This window comes from Colletes latitarsis, chromosome 10 (genome assembly GCF_051014445.1).
Source record: "Colletes latitarsis isolate SP2378_abdomen chromosome 10, iyColLati1, whole genome shotgun sequence".
Classification (NCBI taxonomy): domain Eukaryota; kingdom Metazoa; phylum Arthropoda; class Insecta; order Hymenoptera; family Colletidae; genus Colletes; species Colletes latitarsis.
Genome location: NC_135143.1, coordinates 3,643,893 through 3,671,178, shown reverse-complemented (window position 1 = coordinate 3,671,178; position 27,286 = coordinate 3,643,893). Strand labels below are relative to the sequence as shown.

Genomic DNA, 27,286 nt, shown 5'->3' with positions numbered 1-27,286 from the left:
GCTTTTCAATATTTCTGAATGTTCCCACTGATCTGCAATAGTGCTTATAAAAACTTCACTCTCAACCCAGCTGCTGTCATTGATCTCCAAATCATTGCTGGCCCATCTTCATGTTTTACGGTTGGAGTTATATTTTTTATTTTACTCGTACCAAAAACATTGAATTTGCTTTCATCGACGAATAATATACTCTTTTGCAACATTTTTGTTAAAAAAATGGACGAGTTTATTTCTCAGGCACTGGATAGGTGTCCAGTCATCGCCTGCTGGGAATGTTCGAGCTCTTCGCGAATGTTTCGTTACGTCGAGCGATCGTCGCATTACGTCATGGCATGTCAATCAGGTCACTTCTGTACAATCATATTTCAATTATATTATAAATCTTTCTATCTTGCCTGTTAATTGTGTCTAAGTTTATTATTTCGTATCCTGACCTCATCAACAATTTGAAATATGCTTCTTGGTATTCTTTTGCAAATTCAATTCTCCTTGTATGATTAGTATCGCTGAGACGGATTTTCTTTAAATTCTTCGAATATTTTTAGAATTCACAATCCAAAATCTTTTTCGAGCTGTACGTCCATTTTTGAAACACTTTTTTTCGAATTATGGGGAACTATTTACGTAGTTTGTTTTCATTGCTGATGATTTAAAATTACTTTATGCACACTAAATAATGGAGATTTTACCAATTTCACGTGAAAACTTTTTATTTTTGTGCAATTTAGTCAAGGTCAAATAGTAATTTAGTTGGTAAATATTTTAGTAAGTTTTAAGTTTCAAATAGGTATATTTCTTAATTTAAACTTCTTGTATACTTTAATACTTTTATGTTCATTTATTATATTATCGAATTCTACTACAAAGAAGTTAATGTTTGTACCTACTTTGCACTTCCACCCTATAAAAAAGTACTGATAGCAGAACATATTTTTCCTTAACCAACCAAGATTTGTTTGAATCATTTTTGTCTATCAAAAATAGCTGAGATACTTAGGTGCCTTACGTGCCTCACTGTGTATAATCAATTTTTTATGGTAGATTACCATTGATGAATTAAAGAACTATGTCTAAGGAAACGTCAGAACATTTTCCTAAAATACAGATTGCAATTGTCATAGTTAATATTTTGGGATATTTGAATATCCCGTAAGTACTATTAGAAGGCACAATACAGCGACTGTCTTCCTATTTTTTTTTACTTTATGCAGTTACTTATACATTAACAAAACTATCGAAAATATGGCCATAAATTTTCTTTCATAAAATATAATAAAAATATTTGACTCACAACAGTGCATAAAAATGAAAATAGAAAATTACAAGTTTTTAATTTTAAATTCTTAGTATCTCCAAGAAGTAAAGAATTTTTCTCAGAATTACTTTTACCAAAATTCTTTATCACCTTAGTTCTTTGTGTGTTTTTCAGCATATTGTTTCCAAGTTGAGACCAATTCCATAACAATCATAAAATTAATAACAATGTTATATTTATACCTCTTTTGACAGTTCAAACAGAGTTGATTGACCTGTTCTATAAAAGGTACATTCTCCGGTACTCCGTCACTATCACTTTCACAGCAGCTTTCAACATACCTTTCTCGTTGATTTTAAATCAATAGTGACATTTTGATTAGTATAATAAATAAAACTGGGCACAGTAATTGGCATTGTTGAGTATTTGCACACTCCAATTCCTGTCTTTTTTTTTTACAAGTATTCTAGAGATGAAGTTAGGAGATTACGTAAAATAATAGAGCACAATATTAATTATAAATACATTACTTTTACAATGCAGTCATTGGAATATCAAAATGCTTCACGATATAACTCGAGGGTGAAAGATCGAACTTTTGAGCGATTAACCTCAACGTTCCACCCATTGGGAGATTTTTAAAAGCAAATTTTGTTTGAAACTGCTTAACCATTCTTTTATAGCACGCCTCGGGGGCCATTTAGTTTAATAATATTACCCGTGCGATAAACAATATTCTTTAAATACTCTGTTCCGTGACGCATTTAGAGTAACTGTTCTAATAGTCAGCCGCTATCCAGTAGTCAGCCTCTTTGGTAATAAATTTCTTAGAAATAATCAAAATAGCAAAATCACGTTTAAGAAGAAGCTAGCAGTGAACCTATACTTCTATTTCCAATGTTCAGTTCCATATCTTTGAAGGCAAAAATATGTAGTGCAATAAGTTTTATTCTGGAAACGATTGTATCTACGAGGTCAGTTCAAAAAGTAGCCGAACTTTATTTTTCTAATTTATTTGGGCTTACATATGGACTATTGGTCCTTACCACTTTCCAAGTATACTCCTCCTCGACTGATAGACTTAACCCAGCGATGTTTCCACTTCCGTAAAGCAGCAATTCTCGTAAGCAGTTTGTGGAATGCCTTTCAGAGTCTGTGCCAAATTTGTTTTAATTTCCTCAAATATGTCAAAACGTTTTCTTTGCTTTTCAAGAAGTTGTGCATTAGGAATTTTTATCTCAAGGTCAAATAGTTAATCGTCATTATTACGTTGAAGTTTTGAGGCGTTTGAGAGAGAGGGTGCGAAAGAAAAGGCCCGAACTTTGGCGTGAAAATTCATTGCTGCTCCACCATGACGATGCACCTTATCATTCTGCCTTGTTAATCCGGGAATTTCGTGTGAAAAATCACATAACTATTCTTTTCCACCCTTCTTAATGTTCCCCAAATTAAAATCAGTGTTGAAAGGGAGGCGTTTTGGTACGATTGAGGAAATTAACAAGAATTCGGCACAGACTCTGAAAGACATCTCACAAACTGCTTACGAGGCTTGTTTCCGGAAGTGGAAATACCGCTGGGATAAGTGTATCAGTGGGGAAGGAGAATACTTCGAAAGTGATAGTAATCCTAAAAAAAGTAGAAAAATAAAGTTCGTTTACTTTTTGAACACACCTCGTATGGCAGACAACCACATTTGCCTAGTAATTTAATTAGATAATTTTATGATAATTTAGTTAATTAACTTTCTGAGATATATTTTATGTATTGTTATGATAAAAAATATTTTATGTTTCGTTTTTCAGTAAAATCATTTATTATGTTCTATCTTTTCACATTGTAACACAGAAATAAAAATTCATTCCTTTTTATGATAATTTGATCAATTTTTGTTACCTACATGTTAGTATGATTTATAACGAGTGACTACCGGCATCTGAAAGGTTGAACATAGGGCATTCGAAATTTTAAAAACGAAATTTCTCCATATTTCTAGATACTTTAGCTACAAATTACTGTAGTATTAAAACGTTGATCACATATTTAAAAAACAGAGGTTTTAATGAACTGAATGGCGTATAAAACATATAGAATACAGTATATTAACAATGACATCCGATAAAATAAATTTTTACTATGCTATAAATAACCGACTACTGCCACAATTACCCTATTTAAGAAATCGAATAATTCGGCCACTCTAGAGCTACGTGGAAGACTGACGGTGAATACCTCATCCCTTTCACTTGCAATTTCTTCTCATTCAGCCACGGTATCTTGCCAGCTCATTATCATAGACTACGCGATGATCAACGCGCTTAATTGAGGATTTCATCTTGTAACTTGACTCGATGAACAACGTTCTCGACCGTCGTTAATTCGATTCCGGCCATACGTTCGAAATTGAAATTTGTCACTCTCGTTACGCGTGAATTATGACCGACGGAGATTTTTTCATGCGGAAGTTATGGAGCTCGATGAAAGCTGCTGGAACATATAAATGTTTATTGGACAGTTTGCTTTGAAATTTAAAGGTGCTTGCCTGTACCCCTCGCCTCTCTAACATTGGAGAATTTGAAAAGCTACGCTCTCTCCATAAATTATATGCAGTCTCCTTATACAGGGTGTTCGGCCATTTCTGGGAAAAATTTTAATGGGAGATTCTAAGGGCCAAAATAAGACGAAAATCAAGAATACCAATTTCTTGACTGAGGCTTCGTTAAAAAGTTATTAAAAAATTAAATTAAACAATTTCAAATTATTCTGAAAAAATTATTTTTGATTGCGGAGCTCAATTACAATCATTCCTGGTGAATACACATACCCCTGAAATCCTACCCACTTTCGAGAAAAAAATTCGAGTTGGTATTGAAATTTTTGTACGAAATAAAAAAATTTCAAATCATACTAAAAAAATTATATTTAGTTACAAGGGTCAATTACAAGCATTTTTGGTGAATGGACATACTCCGAAATCCTACGCATTTTCGAGAAAAAAATTCATTACCAAAAATCTAACCTGAGGCCTAAAATGGTTACCCGCATGCGAATCTTTAAAATGTCATAACTCCTGAACGGATTGGAGGATTTTAATTTTTCAAAATGCAAACGATGCGTATTTTAGTGAAGAATAAAATGGTCCCATTTTCAAATAGTCATAACTTTTTTTTGAAGTGGAGCTCATAGGTACCTACAAAAAAGTATTAAAGAACTTTTCTGTAGAGCGTGAAACAAATTTATTAAAAATGAAAAACATATTTTTATGAAAAATCGACAGTGGGATGTCTAAATTTTTCGGCGAAAAAAAGCTTTTTCAAATCGTTCTCAAAAAGATTATTTTTAGCTAAGGGGGTCAATTACAATCATTTTTGGTGAACAGACATGCCCCCGAAATCCTGGGTATATTCGAGAAAAAATTCAGTACGGGCGGAAGTTTAAACGTTAATGACTTTTTAACGAAGCCTCGATCAACAAATTGGTATTCTTAATTTTCGTCTTATTTTGGCCTCTAGAATCTCTCATTAAAATTTTTCCAGGGGTGGCCGAACACCCTGTATATTCCACTTTGTTAAAAATTTCGATGCTCGTCAACGAAGTAATTCCAACGTCGACTCCCTTTTGCAATGATCAATTAGTAGATTATTGTATGTTAAATATAATCTTATAGAAAATTAAATTTCCCCAAATGTCCTATACAAAGCTGGTTTCCTGTAGTTATTAATATTTTTAGGGCAGCCTGTTTCATTTTTGCGCGATAATTAATTATAAGTTTATGTAACATGGCTCGAGAGGTTTGGAAAATTTTTAATCAAGTTCAACGGCGTATTGCCAAACCCAGAAGCATCGGTCCGGCGGTAAAATTCGACATACAACCAAATTCTAACATGCAATTCTGTAGAGAAAAACGAGAGAAACGCAATGGTGCATTCAGAAATGTAGGTCATCGCGTTGATTTTCGAGAAAATGTCGAAAGAATGTTAATTCTAGAGCTACCGACACTTGTGGTGTATTTATTTGTATGTACCAAAGAAATAAAAACGATAGATAAATAAATGTTTATTCATTCTCTTATAGAAAAGTATAGTAAATTTTCAAAAATTCAGTCGTGTAAATTTTTTACAATTTTTATTAAAAATTACGAATAAGTAATCTTGACCATTTTGGTAGTTTTAGTGTTAAAATTATCGTAAGACGAAAAACTAAATGTTGAAACGTATACCTACTTCATTCATAACACTATACTTAATATGTATAGTTTATTCGTCTGATTTCGTTACTTTCTAATTCTAAAAAAACAAATTTAATCGCGTTGTATGTATCTTATACGTGAAAAAGATTGTTACAACATAAAACAATTCGTATGAACTTCTATCTTATTTTAATGCGCAAAATCCATCCTTGTTATGCTTTCTACGTCTGTGTAACACATTGCGTTTGTAATAAATAGACTACGGGTGTTTATGCATTTATGGAAAATTTTAATTCTCAAAAAACTACAGAATGCAATTAATATGCAAAAATATAAGAAACGCTTAAAGTAAGATACGAATTATTATATTTAAGGGTTAAGAGAATCCTCTATAGAGCTCCTATTTCATTTCTATTAATAAAACTATGAATTTGCATAAAAATCCGCAGTCTAATAATAAATCACTTAATGTGATCTTTATTTAAATATCATGTTTTTCTGATTTAGACACAAGAGCTTCGAAGTAGCAATGAATTTAGGCAGTGCAAGGGGGTAGCGGTTATCTAACAATTTTTCACATTTTATTCTAGATCTCCGTGTGCCTGACGGCTCTGGTGCTGACGATAGTTGCCGAGGAGAAGCCGACAAACACCGTTTCGGTGTCCGCCGGCTCGCCAGCGATCCAAAGCAACACGATCCAGAAGCTGATCAAGATCCTGGAGAAGTACGGGCTCGAGGAGCAGAGAGGATTGAAGAGGGTCTACCTGAGCAACAGGTCGATCACTTGCAACGACGGATCCCAAGCGGGATTTTACCTGCGGAAGTCGCACGGCTCGAAGAGGTGGATCATTTTCCTGGAAGGTGGCTGGTACTGCTACGACCACAAGAGCTGCAGGAACAGGTGGCTCAGGTTAAGGCATCTGATGACGTCGACTCAGTGGCCTGAGACACGCGACGGTGAGGACCCTTCCGCTCGAAAGTCTTGCGTTCACCGTGGCTGACACTTTCTAACGTTTCCGTGGAACGGTATTCCGTAATCTTTTTTCTTTCCGCTCGCAGCACGCTCTTGGCGTTGCACGCGCGACACGCGACGCCGCGTTACATTGTTCCTGGGTCGCAAAGTTCAGGCTCCTTTGGGAAACGTGTACAGTCACTCCCACTGAAAATCGTACAGGTTGAATCCTAAGAAGTACTAACTCGGTATAGTTGTGGGATAAGGAATTTGGTCGAGAATAAATTAGTAATCTAATAAGCTTAATGCTTGCTCATTTCTCATACGAAGAATAAAGAATTAAACATTATTCTTTATTGATGAAAAAAAACAATAACAACATTATGCGTCAAATTATCCTCACATTCAAAATCATACATAAAAATATACAGCATATTTATACAGTAAAATACAAATCAAATATGAAAAATTACTTTAATACTTACAAGGGACTATCCCGAGGTGTAAATCTCCAATTTTGATGAAACTTCGCAATTATGTAGTTCTCATAAATCTATTAAACACGTATTTTTTGTAGCTGCTAATATTTACTTTAAAGGGTTGAAATCAGCCCTCAAATTTGGGGGTTCAAAACATACTTTGTTGAATATCTCGGAAACTATTAGAGATAGGGGTGTACTTCAAATGGATGAAATTTATGTTTTTAAACGGCGAATTTGATGGTGTAAAGAGATTTGCAAAACTTTTATTTGTTTAAACAATATGTTAAAAAATAGCATATTTTTTTATTTTTCTCGTTGGATATTAATGATTTTTTCCCCCATTTGTACAGAGAAACTACACATCCATGTACAAAATACGGATAAATTGGAATTTTGATTTTTTCACAATAAAGAAAGATTTTATATTTGTAATTTATTTCGTATTTCGTGTTGTACGAAGTACCAGATCGCATACAGGGTGTTCGGCCACCCCTGGGAAAAATTTCAATGGGAGATTCTAGAGGCCAAAATAAGACGAAAATCAAGAATATCAATTTGTTGATGGTGGCTTCGTTAAGAAGTTATTAACAATTAAATTAAAAAATTTTAAATCGTTCTAAAAAAATTATTTTTGATTGCAGGGATTCAATCATAATCATTTTTGGTCAATAGACATACTTTTGAAATCCTAACCATTTTCGAGAAAAAAATTCCTTACCGAAAATATAATTTCAGGTCAAAATGCTTCCCGTAAAATTCATGCGAATCTTTAAAAGACCATAACTTCTGAACGGATTGGATGATTTTAATGTTTCAAACTGCAAACGACGCGTATTTTGATGGAGAATATGTTGGAATTCATAAAATATTCGAAAAGTTGTTCCTTGATCCCGTAAGGTGAGAAAAACCCCATAAAAATGGTCCAATTTTCAAACAGCCATAACTCCTATAATAGTGAATATATTTCAATGAAACTTTTTTCTGAAGTAGAGCCCATAGGTGCCTACAAAAAAGTATTAGATAATTTTTCTGTAGGGCATCAAACAAAATTACTAAAAATGAAAAACGAATTTTTAAGGAAAATCGACAGGGGGGTAGTGCCTAAATTTTTTGGCGAAATTGAAAAGTTTCAAATCGTTCTGAAAAAATTATTTTCGTTTGCGGGGGTCAATTATAATCATTTTTGGTGAATAGATATACTCCCGAAATCTTACCCACTTTCGAGAAAATGCGCAGGATTTCGGCGGTGTCTGTATTCACCAAAAATGATTATAATTAATCTCCGCAATCAAAAATAATTTTTTCAGAATTATTTGAAATTTTTTAATTTAATTTGTCAATAACTTTTTAACGAAGTCTCAGTCAAAAAATTGATATTCTTGATTTTCGTCTTATTTTGGGCTCTAGAATGTTCCATTAAAATTTCTCCCAGGGGTGGCCGAACACCCTGTATTGAATTCTGCCTAATGTTTTAAAATGAACATAGTCATCGACAATTTCACTAAAATAGTTGATTAATGTTGTACCATTTTCTAAAGAAAGTGTTATGTCTCAGTAAATTCATTTGCATCAGACGAAGAAAATGAAAAATATGCCCTTATCATGAAATTTATTTTTATTGAATCTAAGAACAAGTATTTTAAAAAGCATTATCAAAGCAATATTTTACTGATTTATTCTCGGTCACCACTATTCATTCACAATGCAAATACGTACACATAGTATAGTATACGCTTTGGTGATAATGGTAAAAAAAATATATACAATAATGGTGCAAATAGATTAAATTCAAATGGAAAACGAAAATCTGTAATGGTATTAATGGTAATTCAATAATTGTATTTCGTTACAGTTGGTGGTCTTCTGTCGGCGAATCCGGAGGAAAATCCATTTTGGTGGAATGCGAATCACGTGTAGGTATTGTCCATCTTGGTTAAACTCATTCAACCCTTGTCATTGTCTCGATAAAAATCGTTAGAATTTTAGTTTCATCACGGCAATGTTACTTGATTACAAAATAAAAAGATTTAAAAAGTTTCGTCTTTACAAATAGATATATCCTTTAGTGTACAAACAACGTTTTAGCTCTTTTCTACTGACACATCCATTGATTAGTAAAACGTGTAACTAATGCAGAAAAATATGTAGAAAAGAAATGGTTTTGGATGTGGATAGTTCCCAAAAAATAAAGGTCATATCTTGCCAAAAAGAAACCTAAAATAAAATATTTAATAGAAAATAAGAAATTGTAAACAACGTACATATGCACTGGTGGAAATCTAAAAATCAGTGAAAAAAACTTAATTCTAATTTTTTAATGTTTGCAAGTTAGGTATAATAAATACGTACTATTATTATTTACACGTTTTCCGGAGATACCTGCTCGATGATATCAATGAAAAAGAAAACTTTTCTAATTTCTATGAATTAATATTTAACCTTCACCCAGTGTTGCGTAACGTTCGAATTCGAGAATCTTTAATTTATAAGTTTCTGAAACGTTTATTTTTGTTCAATCGGGTGGGATGTAGAGATAATGACATATTCGTGACGAGGCTTTTTCGTTTTTTTCAGATTCGTCCCTTATTGCACGAGTGACAGTTGGAGCGGCACCAGAGCTTCGCCGAACGACATGTTTTCCTTCATGGGGGCGGAGATCGTATTGCAAGTGGTGCGGGACCTCATTCCACTTGGTCTTGAAAACGCTAGCTCCCTTCTTTTGGCAGGCAGTAGCGCGGGTGGAACCGGTGTCATGTTGAATTTGGATCACGTGCACAATTTGGTTCGCCATGAATTAGGTGAGACAGGCTCCCTTTGATCGTTCAACGACCCCTGAACTCATTCACCACTTAAACTCGTATTATTCGGACTGTGTTTTCGGCCTCATGCGTGCTGTTAGTAGAAAGTTTAGGACCAGGTTCTTTCATATACCGTATAATAAATTAAGCTAAATGACAATAGAACGTAATTTCTTTATGATTGTAAATGTAATCATCTGTAAGATATAGTCCCTTGAAGGTTATAATAATCTGATGGATGTAAATAAAAAACTAATGTTAACTACTTTACTAATGAGAGCAGTTTAATAGAAACTTCTACGCTTTCAACGTTTCGGTTATAATATATTTCAAAATCAATAATTAATACTGGAGCTCGTTGTACATAAGTAACAATTTGTTTAACCTACATAGAAAAATATGAAAGAAAGGACTCAGAAAAACTTACAAATATTTATACAACAGCCAATGTTGAATAATTGTTTTGAGACAAAAATCATACGTTATTTTTTCTTTCATATTTCTCTGTGTTAGTTAAAAAGTTTATTTTTATATGTACAATCATACTACGATTTGAATTCTTTTCAAAGTCTCGTGTGTTCGGTAAAAGTTTTTGTTACTTTCTCTCTATTATTAGATACCATTCTTTACTTATATTCATTACATTATCGAAGAACAAAAAGATAATAGTAACATTCTTGACTAATACAAACGTGATTCGAGGTAATAGAGCGCATTTCAGTTAGAATTTTCCTCGTTATAATACTTTCCATTCTAGTAATAATTAATACAATTCGTGAACTATGAAATGTCGAATTATAGTGTTTAATGTTTATATAACTATTGTTTGTTTGTACAGGATTGAAACATATCGCTATACGGGGCGTTTCGGACTCAGGATGGTTTCTAGACAGAGCTCCCTATTCACCGAACGGTTTGTCACCCGTGGATGCGGTTCACAAGGGAATGGATTTTTGGAAGGCTCGTATGCCTCATAATTGTGTCTTGAAGCATCCAAATGAACCGTGGAGGTGCTACTTTGGATACAGGCTGTATCCAACCTTGACTGGTAAAGAAATTTCTACTTCCCTTCATTTTTACTTCATCCCTTATTAATGTAATATTTCATTCTCGACGTATTGTATTTGATAGAAAGAGACATTTTCGAAAATATTTTTATTCAAATGAATTATCCTTGAAACGACTTTTCTGGATATTTCATTGAACAATTCCTGAAAATAACGGAGTTACAGTGTTTTACTTCAAATATTACTCAAAACAGTATTTTCTCAATCAAAGTACTCAACATATTTCGGGAACTAATAAATCGATTTAAATAACATTTGGCATAGTTATTTCGTATACAATTATCTAGTGCTTGTGAGATATATTGTTTTTTTTTAAGATGTAGACACCATATTATAGCGTGACAAATAGAAATATTCTAATAGTTAAGTGCAGTATTTGTTATTTTGTCTTTCTAATGTCGATGATATTATTCAAAAATTGATAGGTATTAAAGTTCATTTGTAGTCAACGAGTTATACTGGGTGTTCGGCCACCCCTCGGAAAAATTTTTATGGGAGAATCTAGAGGGCAAAATAAGACGAAAATCAAGAATATCAATTTGTTGATTGAGGCTTCGCTAAAAAGTTACTAAAAAATTAAATTAAAAAATTTCAAATCATTCATGGAAAAATTATTTTCAGTTGCAGGGGCCAATTACAATCATTTTTGGTTAATAGACATACCCCCGAATTCCTACGCGTTTTCGAGAAAAAAATTCTTCACCGAAAATATAATTTCTAGCCAGAAAGAAATGTTTGCCCGAAATTTCATGCAAATGTTTAAAACATCATAACTCCTGAACGGATTGGACGATTTTAATGTTTCAAACTGCAAACGACGCGTATTTTGATGGAGAATATGTTGGAATTCATAAAATATTCGAAAAGTTGTTCCTTGACCCCGTAAGGTGAGAAAAACCCCCCAAAAATGGTCCAATTTTAAAACAGCCATAACTCCTACAATAGTGAATATATTTCAATGAAACTTCTCTCTGAAGTAGAGCTCATGGGTACCTACAAAAAAGTATTAGACAACTTTTCTATAGGATGTCAAACAAAATTACTAAAAATCAAAAACTAATTCTTAAGAAAAATCGACAGGTGTAGGCCTAAATTTTTCGCCAAAAAAAAATTTCAAATCATTCTGAAATAATTATTTTTGGTTGCGCGGGTCAATTACAATCGTTTTTCGTGAGTAGACACATCTCCGAAATCCTGTCCATTTTCTAGAAAAAAATTCGAGAATGGGTGAAATTTTTCGACAAAATTAAAAAATTTCAAATCGTTCTGGAAAAATTATTTTCGGTTGCATGAGTCAATTATAATCGTTTTTAGTGAATGTATATACCCCTGAAATCCTGCGCATGTTCGAGAAAAAAATTCAGTGCTGACGGAATTTTTTTCTTGAAAATCGGATTTCGGTGATATGTCTATTGACCAAAAATGATTGTAATTAACCCCTGCAACCAAAAATAATTTTTTCAGAATGTTTTGAAATTTTTCTAATTTAATTTTTTTAATAACTTTTTAACGTATTCTTCATTTTCATTTTATTTTGGCCTCTAGAATCTCCGATTACAATTTTTCCCAGGAGTGGCCGAACACCATGTATAAAAAATGGATGATTTTTAGGTACTAATTCACAGTTTTTATTTCAAGTAACTATCAATTCTCAAAAAAAATTAGATTTTACTACTTTCTACTTTAAAGAAATGTTTCATTTATTCGGTTTAGATAAAAATCACCGGAAATACCTCTGATATCGTTAATGTTATTTTCAAAAACCTGACTCATTCAAACCGTTGTATTTCCAAAATTCTCAAAAATTGTTCGATACAATTTTTAGAAACAGCTACTAAAATTGCATATTCTAAAATATTGATAACAGTACCTGAATAAAATCGAAGGTACAGACAAAAAAACATTCTAGAATATGTCTGTATTTCAATCTTCTTGTATTATGCAACCTTCTTAACGGGATATTGTAGTGTGAGGTGCATTTTCCACATTTTGCACTATCCACAATGTTTTTCATACAACATTATTTATAGAATTAACAATATTTATTCAACACAAAAAAGTACCCTTCTTTAACAAAAATTTGTAAGAAGCAATTGAAAAATTGCGAGTGTAAAATACCCCCATAAATAGGGTTCGCGAGCATTTGAATTATCTCGAAAACAATTTAGTGTTACGGACCTGTGTTCAGCAAGACTTTTCACTTTGTTCTTTTGAGTTCCGTTAATCAGTCGAGCTTGCCTGTCAGTTCCGAAACGCCTAGTATATTACAATTAGCCGACGAGAGACAGACGCGACAAAATGAAAACGAAACGACGACACGAATTCGTCTCCCTCTAACGGAAATATTTGCTTCCCGGAAAATCATAGCGCCCCTGTTCGTTTTTCAATGGCTGTTCGACGAGGCACAGATGTCAGCCGACAACGTAGGCGCACCGGTGACGAAGCAGCAATGGGATTACATTCACAAGATGGGTGACAGCCTTCGGCAGACCTTCGAAAACGTTACGGCGGTCTTTGCCCCGAGTTGCATTAGTCACAGCGTCCTGACGAAGAGGGATTGGCAGTTGGTTAAAATAGACGAAGTTTCTTTGGCACAAGCGTTGCATTGTTGGGAACAAATGCCAATCGGGAATCACCGTAACGAGTGAGTATCGAGAATCGTAATAATGATATTGTCGTTATCGTGAAAGGTAGGAAGATCGATCGATCGTCGGTGCGAAAAGTCACAAACAGCAATAGATACGTTTCTTTTCTCCGTACAAAGTATTCCGCAACGGGCGTTATAACTAACGAGGATATCATTCTCATGAAAAAGTACACAAAAAATGTTCAATAACATTTTTTTGTACGAAGCTTCATTTTCGAGAAAGTCGGTATTAAGAATCTTTCGGGGCAGCGCGCTTCTTCACTACCGAGACGTGCCGAGCAAGATTAACCCGTCGCTCCGCGTATCTTCAAAATCGATTTTCTCGGAAACGAAGCCACGTACGAACAAAGTTTTTCCACGTACTCGACTTACTTTTCTATGCAGAATTACCTGCTTCTCGGTTGCAAAGCTTCTTGCAACAAATCACGTGACTTCTTATTCGTTACTTATTTTTAAAAAATTTCTTAAAATATATAGCCGAAAGTTAGAAATTGTTGAAATACTATATAGAAGTAGAGTAATTTATCTATAATACAAAACAATATTTCATGGATGCCATAATGCGGTTTAAGTAACAGAATTTTGATTAGTCGGGACAGTATAAATAGCACAAGCAATGTAGGTAGTCATATTGGTTTCTTAGTTATTTTCTGAAATTAAGTTAATATTGGCAGAAGGTATAGGAAAAAATACGAAAACAAATTCTTTATTTAAAAAAAATATTTTATTTATACAGAGTGTTTGGTCACATAAGACGACAATCAAGAATATCAATTTCTTGATTGACACTTTGTTAAAAACTTCAAATCATTCAGAAAAAATTATTTTTGGTTGCGATTTTAATGTTTCGAAATGTAAACAACGCGTATTTTAGCGAAAAATATGTGAAAATTCCAAAAATATTCGAAAAGTTATTCCTTGATCCCGCAAAATGACAAAAATCCAATAGAAATGGTCCAATTTTCAAACAGCCATAACGCTTACAATAGTGAACGTATCTCACTGAAATTTAGTAGGGGAGTAGAGCTCATAGATACCTAGAAAAAAGTATTAGACAATATTTCTGTACAGCGTCAAACAAATTGATTAAAAATGAAAAACGAATTTTTAAGAAAAATCAACAAGTAGATAGGTGCCTAAATTTTTCGGTGAAAAAAAAAATTTCTAATTGTTCTGGAAAAATTATTTTCGGTTATGGGGGTCAATTACAATTATTTTTGGTGATTAGACATACCCCCGAAATCCTATCCACTTCCTAGAAATAATTCGAGGTGTGAAATTTTTCGACAAAATTAAAAAATCTTAAATCGTTCTGGAAAAATTATTTTTGGTCGCGGGGGTCAATCACAATCATTTTTGATGATTAGACATACCCCCAAAATCTTGTGCACTTTCGAGAAAAAAATTCAATACGGACGGAACTTTAAATGTTAATTACTTTTTAACGAAGCCTCCATCAACAAATTGGTATTCTTCATTTTTGTCCTATTTTGGCCTCTAGAATCTTCCATTAAAATTTTTCCCAGGGTTGGCCTGTACACCTTGTATAATAGATCAATAGATCAGAAAGTAAAAAATTTAATTCTTGTCATTTATAACATTGAAATTAATTTATCTAAAAACCTACCAGAGATGGTCAAATAAACATTTGCAAAAGTTAATACCCTCACCTGTAAGACGTACGTCAAGGTGAAGATAAAAACTAATTACTGTGTTTATCGCGTTAATTGTAGCGTGTTCTTCTAATTTCAGTACTCAATCGCCAATCGAAACGAACCAACCGTGCTCGAAATCACTTCGGAAACTGTTGCGTTCCGGGCTGACAAAGGGAAACGGAACGTCGTCCGAACCCGGAAGGTCCGGGAAAATTGAGTCTCTGGCGGACTTGCAGAAAGTCTCGTCTACCGCCATTAACAAGTCGGACGTGGGGAAATCGAAATCGGCGTCCGTTCAGCCGCAGGAACGAGAAAACAAAAAGAGGAAGAGGCGGAAGCACAAAGGCAGACGGAGAGATAGGAACAAAGTGACGAAAACGAAGAAGGAGAAACACGAGCGAAGAAAAGCTGGTACGAATCACGGATGGTTACGTAAAACCTCGATTAGGGTTAAATGCCTTCCGGGAAATCAACAATTAATTTCAGGAACTGCAATTCCTTACCAACCTTCCTTTAATTTATTTTACGACAAACACTGAAATTGGGTTACATGGACACTATTTTGAAAAGTTAATTGTTTTATATTAAAAAATCCGTACGCATTGCAATATATAGAACTTAAGAAGGGCTTGTTTGTTAAACTCAAGAGTCGTCCCTTCCCTTTGACAATAAAATCAGTTATCTGAATTTTAATAATTTTAAATAATTTCTTTCTTCGTCGACAAATGTTATACATATAATAGATTTCCATTTGATACTTCAGAAATAGTGCAATAAGAATCGGAGCACTCTGCTTGGAAGAATAATTCATACTAGATGCTAAAGTATTATGGAACTGAAAATCACTCTATTAAAAATCTTTCTTAGTTCTAATTTTAGATTTTCAGTTTTATACCTTAATTCTATTTCCATGTATATTTTTGTTTCAGACCATATTAAAGTAAATACTTTATTATATACTTGAATGCCACGGTATTACAAACATATATGTAGAAACACAAGATTGTAATAGACTGTTGCCTAAATCGATTAACAATAAATTAAAAAAAAGAAATAATACATTTCCATTTGTGACAACGCGTTTAATCTGTAAGTGGTGTTTGTTAAAACTTCAGGCCGCCGGAAGGGCAACAAGCAAAACAACGACAGCAACCACACGGGCATGTTTAACGGGACTAGACCTCAGCGCTCGGTGATACCATCTGGCAAACGGAAGTGCGTCCAGGGCTGCCACTTCCGGCTAATCGAACGTTGCACTTGGCCGCAGTGTAATCACAGTTGCCCAAAGCTCCACAATCCGTTTACCGGCGAGGAGATGGACTTTATCGAGCTGCTGAAAAGCTTTGGTCTCGACATGAAAAGCGTGGCGAATGCATTGGGTATTGACATACAGACGTTGAACAGCATGGACCACGATGAACTGCTCAATCTTCTTACGCAACGAGCAAATTAAACAGACATTGGAACGACTGTTAGTGTACGATGTGGTCATGGTTTCGAACAGATGAGAAACAGCAGGACTTCGGTGCGAAGCAACGATGTGTTCTTTTAGTCTCCAGTCTTCTCTATTGTTATCTCGTCAAGAGTCGCCTCGAACGAAGACGAATCGAGGCATGAAATGACCCGATGATACGGTGAGAATAGACAGCGTTTAATGTGTCTCTAGAAACTAAACAGACTTTGTCTTGCGTTTCGGGCAGAGATCAACCAAATTTAATGTACATAATTTATTAGAGAGTCTATGCAATACTCGGATAACTTCATCGGAGGATTTTAGTTAACGACGATCCTTCGAATAAGACTATTGTCGCGCGATGAGGAACGTAACAGCCGAGTATTTTAATTTATTTTATAGTTCATAGCGAAATTAAACGGGCATGTAATCATGTTGTTACGATGTAATCCATTTTTTCGTCGCGGCAACGCGATTGCTGATCAGGCGCGAGGCTTGACATACGTTTTACCAAAACATTTTTTCTTCAACATTTGTACCTGGTCAAGTAAGAGAACATCGCAGTTACAGAATATTTTTCAGTGGACGACGATTTCCGTGCGTCACCAATTAGTAAGTTTCCGACGATTCACCATGGAAAATCGTTAGATCTTCGCAACGCTACGAGTATCCTATCGAGCAAACTTCAAGAGACTGGTCAATAGATCTCTCACACATCTTCTAGAAAACTTTATTTTTTGCTTCCTGAACGTTTTTTATCCGTCGAATAAGATCGCAGCAAGTTGACACTCGCACGACCGTCGACGGGTCTTCCTAGACTAGTGTTTCCCAACGTTGATACTTTTTAATTTCATCAAAGATATAGTTGGAACATCATCATTGCTTGTCGTGCTACCAGACGTCCTCTTATGTCATCTAAATCTTTGAGTCGTTGAGGTGGGTCATGGTTTACAGAAGGTTGGGAAACACTGTTCCAGACCTAACAATCAGTTTCATTCGTGTTTCTTAATTTTTCACAAGACTCAGGTTCTTAATACTTCTTGCGTATTTCAGTCATACGAGGGTGGCCTAATTCTATTACAAATATATAATCTATAGTTTTCCAACTGAAATGTGCTACAAAAGATAACGAGAAATAAAACAGATACAAAACAAAAGAAAGAATGACAAGATTAAGTGATAAGTTCAAAAAGTTATGTAAATTATATATTTGTACCAAAAATGATGGACTACCCTATAACATTGATTTTCTTAAAGTATCCATCGCTTACCAAACTATAAGACTGATTTATACATACAGGCTAGGGCGATAACTATGTCCACCTTGAATATCTCCGGTATTTGTAATAATATGAAAAAAACAGAGGGGGACACATTGTGATACAAACATTTTTCGTGTAGGTGGAAACATAGAGGAGATTTCAAGGTCATCTTCATTTTTTTAAATGAAATGCTATATTTTTTTTATTGCGATGTGATAGCGGGTGTTGAGACGACTTCATCAAGCTATCCTTGAAGGTCATGCAAAGTCAAATGTGATAGTAAAATAAACTTTCTTACATTACAGAAGATGTTCGAAATGGTGACAGTTTGCGTCAATGCAAAGTTGTAGTCTTATCGTCTCTGAACTTATTCTAGCACATGCTGTACTCCATAGATCCTTACTTCCACTAAGACTGACTACCGATATTTCATGTCAATGTTACGAACTGCCGTAATGTTATATTTACATTTCTAGCTACACGCGATGTATTGCCACAACATAAACAATGTTACAAGACCATTCGTTTACATGAAAGTAAGGATCTATGAAGTACAGCATGTGCTAAAATAAGTTCAGAGACGATAAGACAGGCACGTGATGCAGCGATACGAAGGCTGCAACTTTGCATTGACGCAAACGGTCACTATTTCGAACATCTTCTGTAATGTAAGAAAGTTTACTTTGCTATCACATTTGACTTTGCATGACCTTCAAGGATAGGTTGATGAAGTCGTCTCAACATCCGTTATCACATCACAATAAAAAAAATATAGCATTCTATTTAAAAAAATGAAGATGACCTTGAAATCTCCTCTATACCTCCACCCACACGAAAAATGTATCACAATGTGTCCCCCTCTGTACCATGCAAGTTTTGTATATAACATTTTTTCATATTATTGCAAATAACGGAGATATTCAAGGTGGACATAGTTATTGCCCTACCCTGTATACATATACAATATGTATATAATCCAAACCAGTCCATTCCAAAGTAGGGGACGTCTTATAATCCAAAGGGGTCGTGAAAGATTATGTTCGATGTAGATAAATGTGGATAATTTGAACATCTACATATATAAAGAATCGATTTATGCAAACATAATTAGATAGTATTCATTATATACAGTTTAAATCGCTTAATTTGACCACCTCAATCATGAATTGTTTGTTATATGAAGAGAATATTCGAAACAAAAATTATATGATGTAATAATAATATGTTTTTATTGTATCGTACTTGTAAACGTTAAGAAATTAGAATTGAGTGCATAGAAGAGATTATATGTATTAATTCATTAGGTACAAATATAAGGTACAGTTGTATACCTTTGTTAATCTAACCTTGATTATATTAAAAGAAAAATACAGTATTCTAATTATTTTGCTCTTTTATTGAGGTATGAATATAACTTGAGTTTTTTGAATAACAAAAAATTAATTATTGTATTGTATGCCCTTAGTATTATATAATTTTTGTTTTAAACACTTTTTTACATAACAAACAGTTCATATGTTATTTAGGTGCTCGTATTAGGCGAATTACATACACATACAGATGGATGATTCTAGTAACTGGTTCTTCATATATATATATAAATATTTCAGATCATTGAATAAAATAAGTATATTTCTATAAATATTATAATTAAATAGCGTGGGTCTAAAAAGACTCGATGACAGTCGTGCGAGTATTAATGGACCGAGCACTGCCATATTTATAAAATTAGAAATATTGGTTTTTTGTACATTGCTTGTCAATCAGGGCCAGGTTAATGCCAACTGATGCCCCAAGCACAGCCCAACAATATACCCTTTAATTCTAGCATTCAATCGTTTGGTCAATAACTATAAGATCCAGATCATTATTTTCAAAATTAACTTAGCTTTCACGGTTAAAAATACTGATCTTTTCAAAACTATAATAATACTAGTAGTATTATAGTAATATCTGATTGTTTTTGTGGGCTTGCATCATTTAGACTTGGTAGGCGGGACCGGAGAAACACTGAGGTGTCCTAAGCACGTGCTTATTTTGCTTACTGATCCAGTCCTGTTGCTGACGGAGATATTCTCAGTTTATTTAATATTAAACAAGCAAAGTATGAATATTCTATCGTTCAAATTTTTATTTTATCATAATCCAGCCGAGTCGTTTGACATCGGAGCCACGAAAATTAAAATGACGAGCAATGCATTTACCTGTCACTTTGAATGGAATAAATTTGTATTACGATACTTAAGTGGTCCTGACTTTAAACGTTCAGTATTAACGCAACTGGTTCATGTCGAAACACTCGTCTGTCCGCAAGGTTGAACGAGGCAAATTGAGTCAAAACGTTCAACCCGATTCAACAGAACGCCGGAACAAAGTTTTGCGAATTGATGCCACTAACGAGTAAATCGACCGACAAAACAGCTTCATAGACTGATTAAATTATCTACCTCAACGAATCAAATCGTATTAACGTCCTTCTGTGTACTATAAACGTCGATTAGAGAGTAACGCGGCAAGAGTAATTAATATAGATTAACGCACGCGTAAACTATGGGCGTCGTTGTATCTGTGTACCGAGCAATGTAATATACTCGTCGGACTAATAATATTATTTATTTAACGCGACAGAAGGAAGGTTCACGCAACGGGACGAGAGACTTCAGCAGAGATTTTCAGAATTTAATTTATTTTTTAATGGAAAATTGTATCCGAGATCCTTTTAGCGCTCCTCTCTTGCATCCGTGTATACTGTATAAACATTGTTATTTTATACCCGCGTGAAACTGTAAATAAATTGTATATCTGTTGTACTAAACAAATTGAAATAACTAGTTTTTATTTCTGTCGGAGATCCCGTGATGATAATTTGTCAGAGTCAATTGGAGTAAGTAGACAATCGTATATCTTTCTATAATTTTCGTGCTTTCATAGTTCAAAAATTGTATTACTCCTTTGTTGCACGTACTATTCAAAGTTTTATTTTTAGTAGAAGGTACATTTTAAGGTCAAGAGACTCTTCTAACAAGTAAAATTACTTTTTTGGAGTTATAGTTTAAATAAATAATTTATTACTAACATGTTGTAAAATTGTCGTTTTTTATCAAAATTGGAATATTAGTAAGCTATAAATAAAAATTAGTAATTTGTACTTTGTGTGGCTGCTAACCACAAATTTGGAATTGGAAATATCAAATTCAAAATGGCAGATATAATATGATGAATATATCTCCTAAAAATGTCTATAAAAGTATTTTTACTCGATAATCTTATCCAAACATGGAATTTAATTATTTATTGGAGTTTACGAATTTGTGTAAATTCAATATAGTGGATCCAATACGGTGGATATAATCACTTAACATTCACTACACTGAATTTCCCCACTTTTATAGCAGATTCAAATTCAGTATCCCAAAAAATATTTACATATCAAGTTTCAATAAGGCATATAAAGAATAATTTTTTTCCACACGTTTTAGGGGACATATTCACTGCAATGGATTTACCATTTTTAATTTTCTATATTAAACTTTGGATTCATAACCAACCCTCGAACAACTAATTTTGAGCAGATTTAATTAATTTTGAACATTCCGACCGCATACTGAATTCTAATAAAGATTACAATATATTCAAGATAGAAATTCATGTAACAAAAGGTTATACCCTTAACGATGGGGGAGGTACCTCATTGATTCAGTTGTTTTGTATCCAACTATTTTCGGAATTCTACCTTCTTGATTTACACATTTTTAATGTTTATGTTATGTGGATAGAAAACTAAATATTTCTCTCATGACTGTAATTCTTTGAAATAATAGTGCATTCTCAATAATCAGTACTTCGGACAGATGCTTGAAAATAAAATAAAGCCTGCAATATTGAAAAATTAACGAAGTTTACAGAAAACAAAAATACTGTTTATGATTAACAGTTGAAACTATCCAAAAATTAGGCTGAAAGTCACCTTTATAGTCTCGATATCGCTCTATTAAATTTCTCTTTGATCTCCTGAAGCAGTTACGTTTTACAGCAACTAAAAAATGAAATCTAATGTACAAAATTGGCTGAGGCAGCAAGATATTTAACACTAAACCTAACGGCACTTCATGTATACCCATTCTTACCATGACAGGTCAAATGACCAGCCTTTCTTTTTCACTTTTCAACGCCCTTCTAATTTTTCCATTATATATATAGAAAGTTGTGTTTTGATGCTTATTCGTAAGATATCCTTCTCTTTTATGTTAAAAAATTTTTTAATTTTCAACGGATAGAAGATAAATCGCCCTTGGAAACGAATTTTATTCCAAGTCGATACTGTAGTTAGTTCTAGAGAAAACAACTATTTAAAAAAGGTGCTGGCTAGTAATTGCGCAAACATCCTACATTTAAATTTATTTTCAATTAAATAAACAATTTATCGTCCAGTTTTATCGTACACTAGTCGTATGAACAATAGGAAGTACTGAAACTACTTTGGATATGTAGCATCAAAGTAAATTTCAAAATAAACATAGAAGATAACAAATATTATAGTAGGTGATATGATCATTAGGTAGAGAATGAAATGACCTTTAAAATGAGCGTTCGTATAAGTCAATAGCATAATTAGTTCCGGAGATATAGCGATTTTAGTTTCAAGTCGATCGGATGGTTAGTTTCGAAGATAAGGTTTATTTACGTTTCGTTGTTACGCTTGCGAGTTCATTGATCTCGCACGCGTAGTAAATTCTTGGAAATACTACGCCGAAACTGGGTCACGGCAGTCACGTACGCAATCTAGGTCAGCACCACGCATGTAAGACAAAGAGGTCCGACGCCTAAGACGAAGACAGAGATAAAAAAAAATTACTATTTACATAAATTACGATATCTCCGAAACGGAAAGTCGGATCGACAAAAATCAGAAACCATTTTAAAGGAGAGGCTTTGTCGCTTTTATCAATGCCTCAATAATGAATAAAACACTAGTAGTTTCGGAACTGCACGCGTCTAAACTTTCAGTATTTTTAATACGCGTTAATAGCCTTTTCTGAGACGGGAAGCAAGAGACACCGGAATTTTAAAAATTACCTTTTACATAAATTACGATATCTCGAGAACGGAAAGTCGGATCGACATAAATCAGAAGCCATTTTAAAGGGAATGCCTTGCCGATTCTTGCAATGGCTCAATTATAAATAAAATACCAGTAGTTTCGGAACTGCACGCGTCTAAAGTTTAACTATTTTTAATACGCGTTGTTAGACTGTTCTAAGACAATGGAAGCTGTAGATTCTCTCCTTTCGTCCTTGCTGTACATATATTTCCTATTTACATCGGAAGCTAACCGGAATTTGGTACCAAATTTTGTTCAGATTTTTACAAAAAAATATAAATCATGCAACCGGTCAGATGACCGATCGTGGTAGGTAAGACAGACTACATATTTTTCTCAGAAAACAAACAATAAGAATAGAAGTGAATATTGTACATATACTATAAGAAAAGTCATGAAGTTAAATGGCACTAAAATAATATTGTGTGTTAGAAATTCTAAACGAAATTTAAAAAACGGTCATTTGATCGGTCGCGGTAGGTTTAGTGTTAAAAAAATATCTTCCTACTGGTATAAAAAAAATTAACAAAGCACCGGGATGAATGTATAATGGTAGTAGGGGATTATGTTAAAGAATAGAAAAACAGTAACATTCATTGCATAAATCATATATTAAAATAGCAATTGTTTGTCTCTCTATTTATTGAATGATCCTCGTAAAAACTCAGGTCCCGGATAAAGAAAAGTGTTCGAAAAGCTCCCTATTTGCTCTTGCACTAGTTCTCAGAAATAACACAAGCATTAGTCAAGGATAGGAAACAACAAGGGTAGGAAAAAGATAAGTCTAAATCTTGCAGAATAATTAATTTTTGATAGCAGGTTATCTCCAGTGTTAATCACCAGAAGAGAGATTGTTAGTGATTTTATTTCTTTAATTCTTGGTGTCACGGTCACCAGATGATCTGGTCCAAGTAGATAGGGTAAACAGCATCGAAAGCTCGAAGTAACGATAAATCGAGTCGCACCGTTGGCTGCACTTGTACCTAATCATCATCCTGTTAGCTCTCACGAGTGCTCCCCGTCCCCCGTTTATCTACGAGCGAGGGTGATAATTCAATGTAGAATCAGAATTCGTCCCCCAACTCCCGATGATCCGTCGTGTGCGGCACACACTGATCACCATGTCCTCCCTGCGTCCCACTGCACCTAGCCACCCTCTCTCTGGTCGTCGTCGTTGTTGTCTCGAAACTATACAGGGTGTTCGGATACCATTTATCAATATTTGAGGGGACAATTCTAAAGGTCAAAATAAGACGAAAATCAAGAATGGTAATATTTCGGTAGAGGCTTCGTGTAGAACTTATTAACAATTAAAGTTCCGTCTAAATTATAGCAATCTGCGATCGGCTATGTACGCGCGGTAGGTCAGCCTAGTGGTGCTCACTTGGCATGAGAAAGTTTACTTACCGACATATCGACAATCTTATATTTTTGCGTCAACTCATGGGAACGCAAACATGTCACGTTGAATAAGATTCAACCTGTCTTATGAAAATCCAGAAGGGCATATCAAAACTCATCCGACGAGATTTTCACAGAGAGAGGGTGAATGCCACTTCGAATATATAATGTTGTGCACAAAAGTCACCCACACGCGAGCATACACACACTAAAATTATTCACAAATAATCCTTTCAAGGCACGAACCACTAAATGATTATACAAGGTGTTCAGCCACCTTTGGGAAAAATTTTAATGAGAGATTCTAGAGGTCAAAATAAGACGAAAATCGAGAATATCAATTTCTTGATTGAGGCTTCGTGAAAAAGTTATTAAAAAAATTAAATTAGAAAAATTTCAAAACATTCTGAAAAAATTATTTTTTGTTACAGGGGTCAATTACAACCTCCGAAATCCAACTTTCAAGAAAAAAATTCCTTACCGAAAATATAATTTCTGGCTAGAATGGTTCCCCGAAAGTTCGTGCCTACGTTTAAAACATCATAATTCTTGAATGGATTGGACAATTTTAATGTTTCAAAATACAAACGACGCGTATTTTAATCAAGAATATGTAGAAATTCCAAAAATATTCGAAAAGTTGTTCCTTGTCCCCGCAAAATGGGAAAAACCCTCTAAAAATGGTCCAATTTTCAAACGGCCATAACTCCTACAATAATGAATATATTTCAATGAAATTTTATTCTGAAATAGTGCTCATGTCAAATAAAATTATTAAAAATAAAAAACGAATTTTTAAGAGAAATCGACAGGAGGTAGGTGCTGAAATTTTTGGCGAAAAAAAGAAATTTCAAATCATTGTGAAAAAATTATTTTCAGTTTCGGAGGTCAAATACAATCATTTTTGGGGGGTGAATACACATACCCCTGAAATCCTACGCACTTACGAGAAAAAAATTCGAGAAGGTGTGAAATTTTTCGGCGAAAATGAAAAATTTCAAATTATTCTAAAAAAATTATTTTTAGTTGCAGGGGTCAATTACAATCATTTTTTATGAATAGACATACTTTCGAATTCCTACGCGCTTTCGAGAAAGAAATTCTTTACCGAATATACAATGTCTGACCCTGACATTCCGATTCCCCTGAAATTTCAAAAAGTTTTAAACCATTCTGGAAAAATTATTTTCAATTGCGGAGTTGAATTACAATCATTTTTGGTGAATAGACATACCCCCGAAATCCTGCGCATTTTCGAGAAAAAAATTCAGTACGGACGTAACTTTAAACGTTAATAACTTCTTAACGAAGCCTCCATCAACAAATTGGTATTCTTCATTTTCGTTTTATTTTGGCCTTTAAAATCTTCCATTAAAATTTTTCCCAGGGGTGGCCGAACACCCTGTATAACGTACCGAAATATATTGTATTTGTTAAATTATAATCGTTTCTCACCCTGGAATACAACAGTTGTAATACGAAATTCTAGTTTTGAACGAGTTCTAGCACGAAATGATTTTGTTTCTTTCGAAATGTATTAAAGAAAACTTTGACGCCACATCCTCCCTTTTAAACAGCCCTTAGCACGATAGATTTGGAAGGGGGTACGTATATTGCGGGAGTGAGACCATTGCTGAAGGCTGTTAGAGAAAATTCTTTGTTTTTGACAGCACGCAGACAATGGTTTCTCTTGGTTCGAAATTCTGAAGTTTATGGTAGGACTGTATTCTTGGGATGCAGATGTCGAAATCCTGACCTGGCACACGACGAATTTTTGCCCTACCATGAACTTCGCCTAACAGCGAGTGTAGGTATGCTCCTATAGCTCTCAACAGAGTCAGTTGCTAGTCTCGTTATATTGTTCAACATCACCGCAAGGAAATGCGAAAATTTCGTTTACCATCAACTCCTTTGTACACTTTAAATTTAAGCATATGTGAAAATTTAATAATTAGACTGCGGATGTTTATGCAAATGCATATATTCCTAGGGAATAGATAAAAGAGTATAACCTAAATAGAAGTTTGTTTCATCACTAGAGGTCCTTAAAAATATATTTTTTATTTTACATATTTTGCATATGGCATATGTTTTACATATTTTTTATAAAAACATATGTCATATATGTTTATTGCATTACTTTTCATAAAATTAATGCTTCCGAACATCTATTTCTGTCTACTAATTCAACGTTTGTGTACGATAGTCGTGGCAGAAATAACAACATAACAATTTATACATCTCGTGTTTACCTATTCTGCAACATTAATGGTAACAGTTCATAGATGCTACGAATAGTATTAATCAGTAATTCTGAAGTATTCTTGACATATAGGTTCTACGGAAACAAATTTTATGAGGTCAAATTGTTAAAGAACCTAAAACAATTGAACCATACTAGATCAGCAAATTCAAATATGTCCCAATCACATCTTGTAATGTTGAGCGTTCGTTCTCAGTTTATAAATTCACTTTAAGTGATAAACGTCATCAACTAACTCTTGGCAATATTGAAAAAATACTCCTAATATATTGTAACTTAAATTATAACTGATTATTATTATGTTTAAATAATAAAATTATTTGAATATATTTTGAGTATATTTTGGCATATTATTTGACATATGTCACTCACATATTTTGACATATTTTATTAACATAAACATCCGCAGTCTATTAATAACAATTCTGTTTCATATAATCACGAATAACATAATCGCGGTGCGTGTATATTTAACTGCATGGCGGTTCATGCCTAAAAGGATTATTTGTGGACAATTGTAGTGCGTGTGGATGATTTTTGTGAACAACAGCGTGTTGGAAGTGGCATTCATCCACTCTCCGTAAAAATCTCGTTTGGTCGGTTTTGATATGCCTTTCTGGGTTGAATCTCATTCAAAGTAACGTGTTGATGCAAAAATATAAAGTAAGTGAATACGTCGGTAAGTAGACTTTCTTATGCTGAGTGGGAACCACTATGACAGTCCTACCGTGCGTACGCAGCTGTTCGGAGATTGCCATAATTCA

At 33.9% G+C, this 27,286-nt stretch overlaps 1 protein-coding gene across 1 annotated transcript in view; it reads left to right on the top strand.

Moving 5' to 3' along the window:
• Positions 1 to 20,576, top strand: part of Notum (palmitoleoyl-protein carboxylesterase notum) — a 94,837-nt gene extending 74,261 nt beyond the window's left edge. Inside the window, exons 2-8 of the mRNA XM_076774738.1 lie at positions 6,032 to 6,398; positions 8,728 to 8,788; positions 9,450 to 9,673; positions 10,512 to 10,721; positions 13,108 to 13,384; positions 15,140 to 15,453; positions 16,158 to 20,576. Coding sequence (XP_076630853.1) covers positions 6,032 to 6,398; positions 8,728 to 8,788; positions 9,450 to 9,673; positions 10,512 to 10,721; positions 13,108 to 13,384; positions 15,140 to 15,453; positions 16,158 to 16,495 — 1,791 coding nt within the window. The 3' untranslated portion in view covers positions 16,496 to 20,576. The remainder of the gene's footprint in view (positions 1 to 6,031; positions 6,399 to 8,727; positions 8,789 to 9,449; positions 9,674 to 10,511; positions 10,722 to 13,107; positions 13,385 to 15,139; positions 15,454 to 16,157) is intronic.
• The last annotated feature ends 6,710 nt before the right edge of the window (positions 20,577 to 27,286 follow it).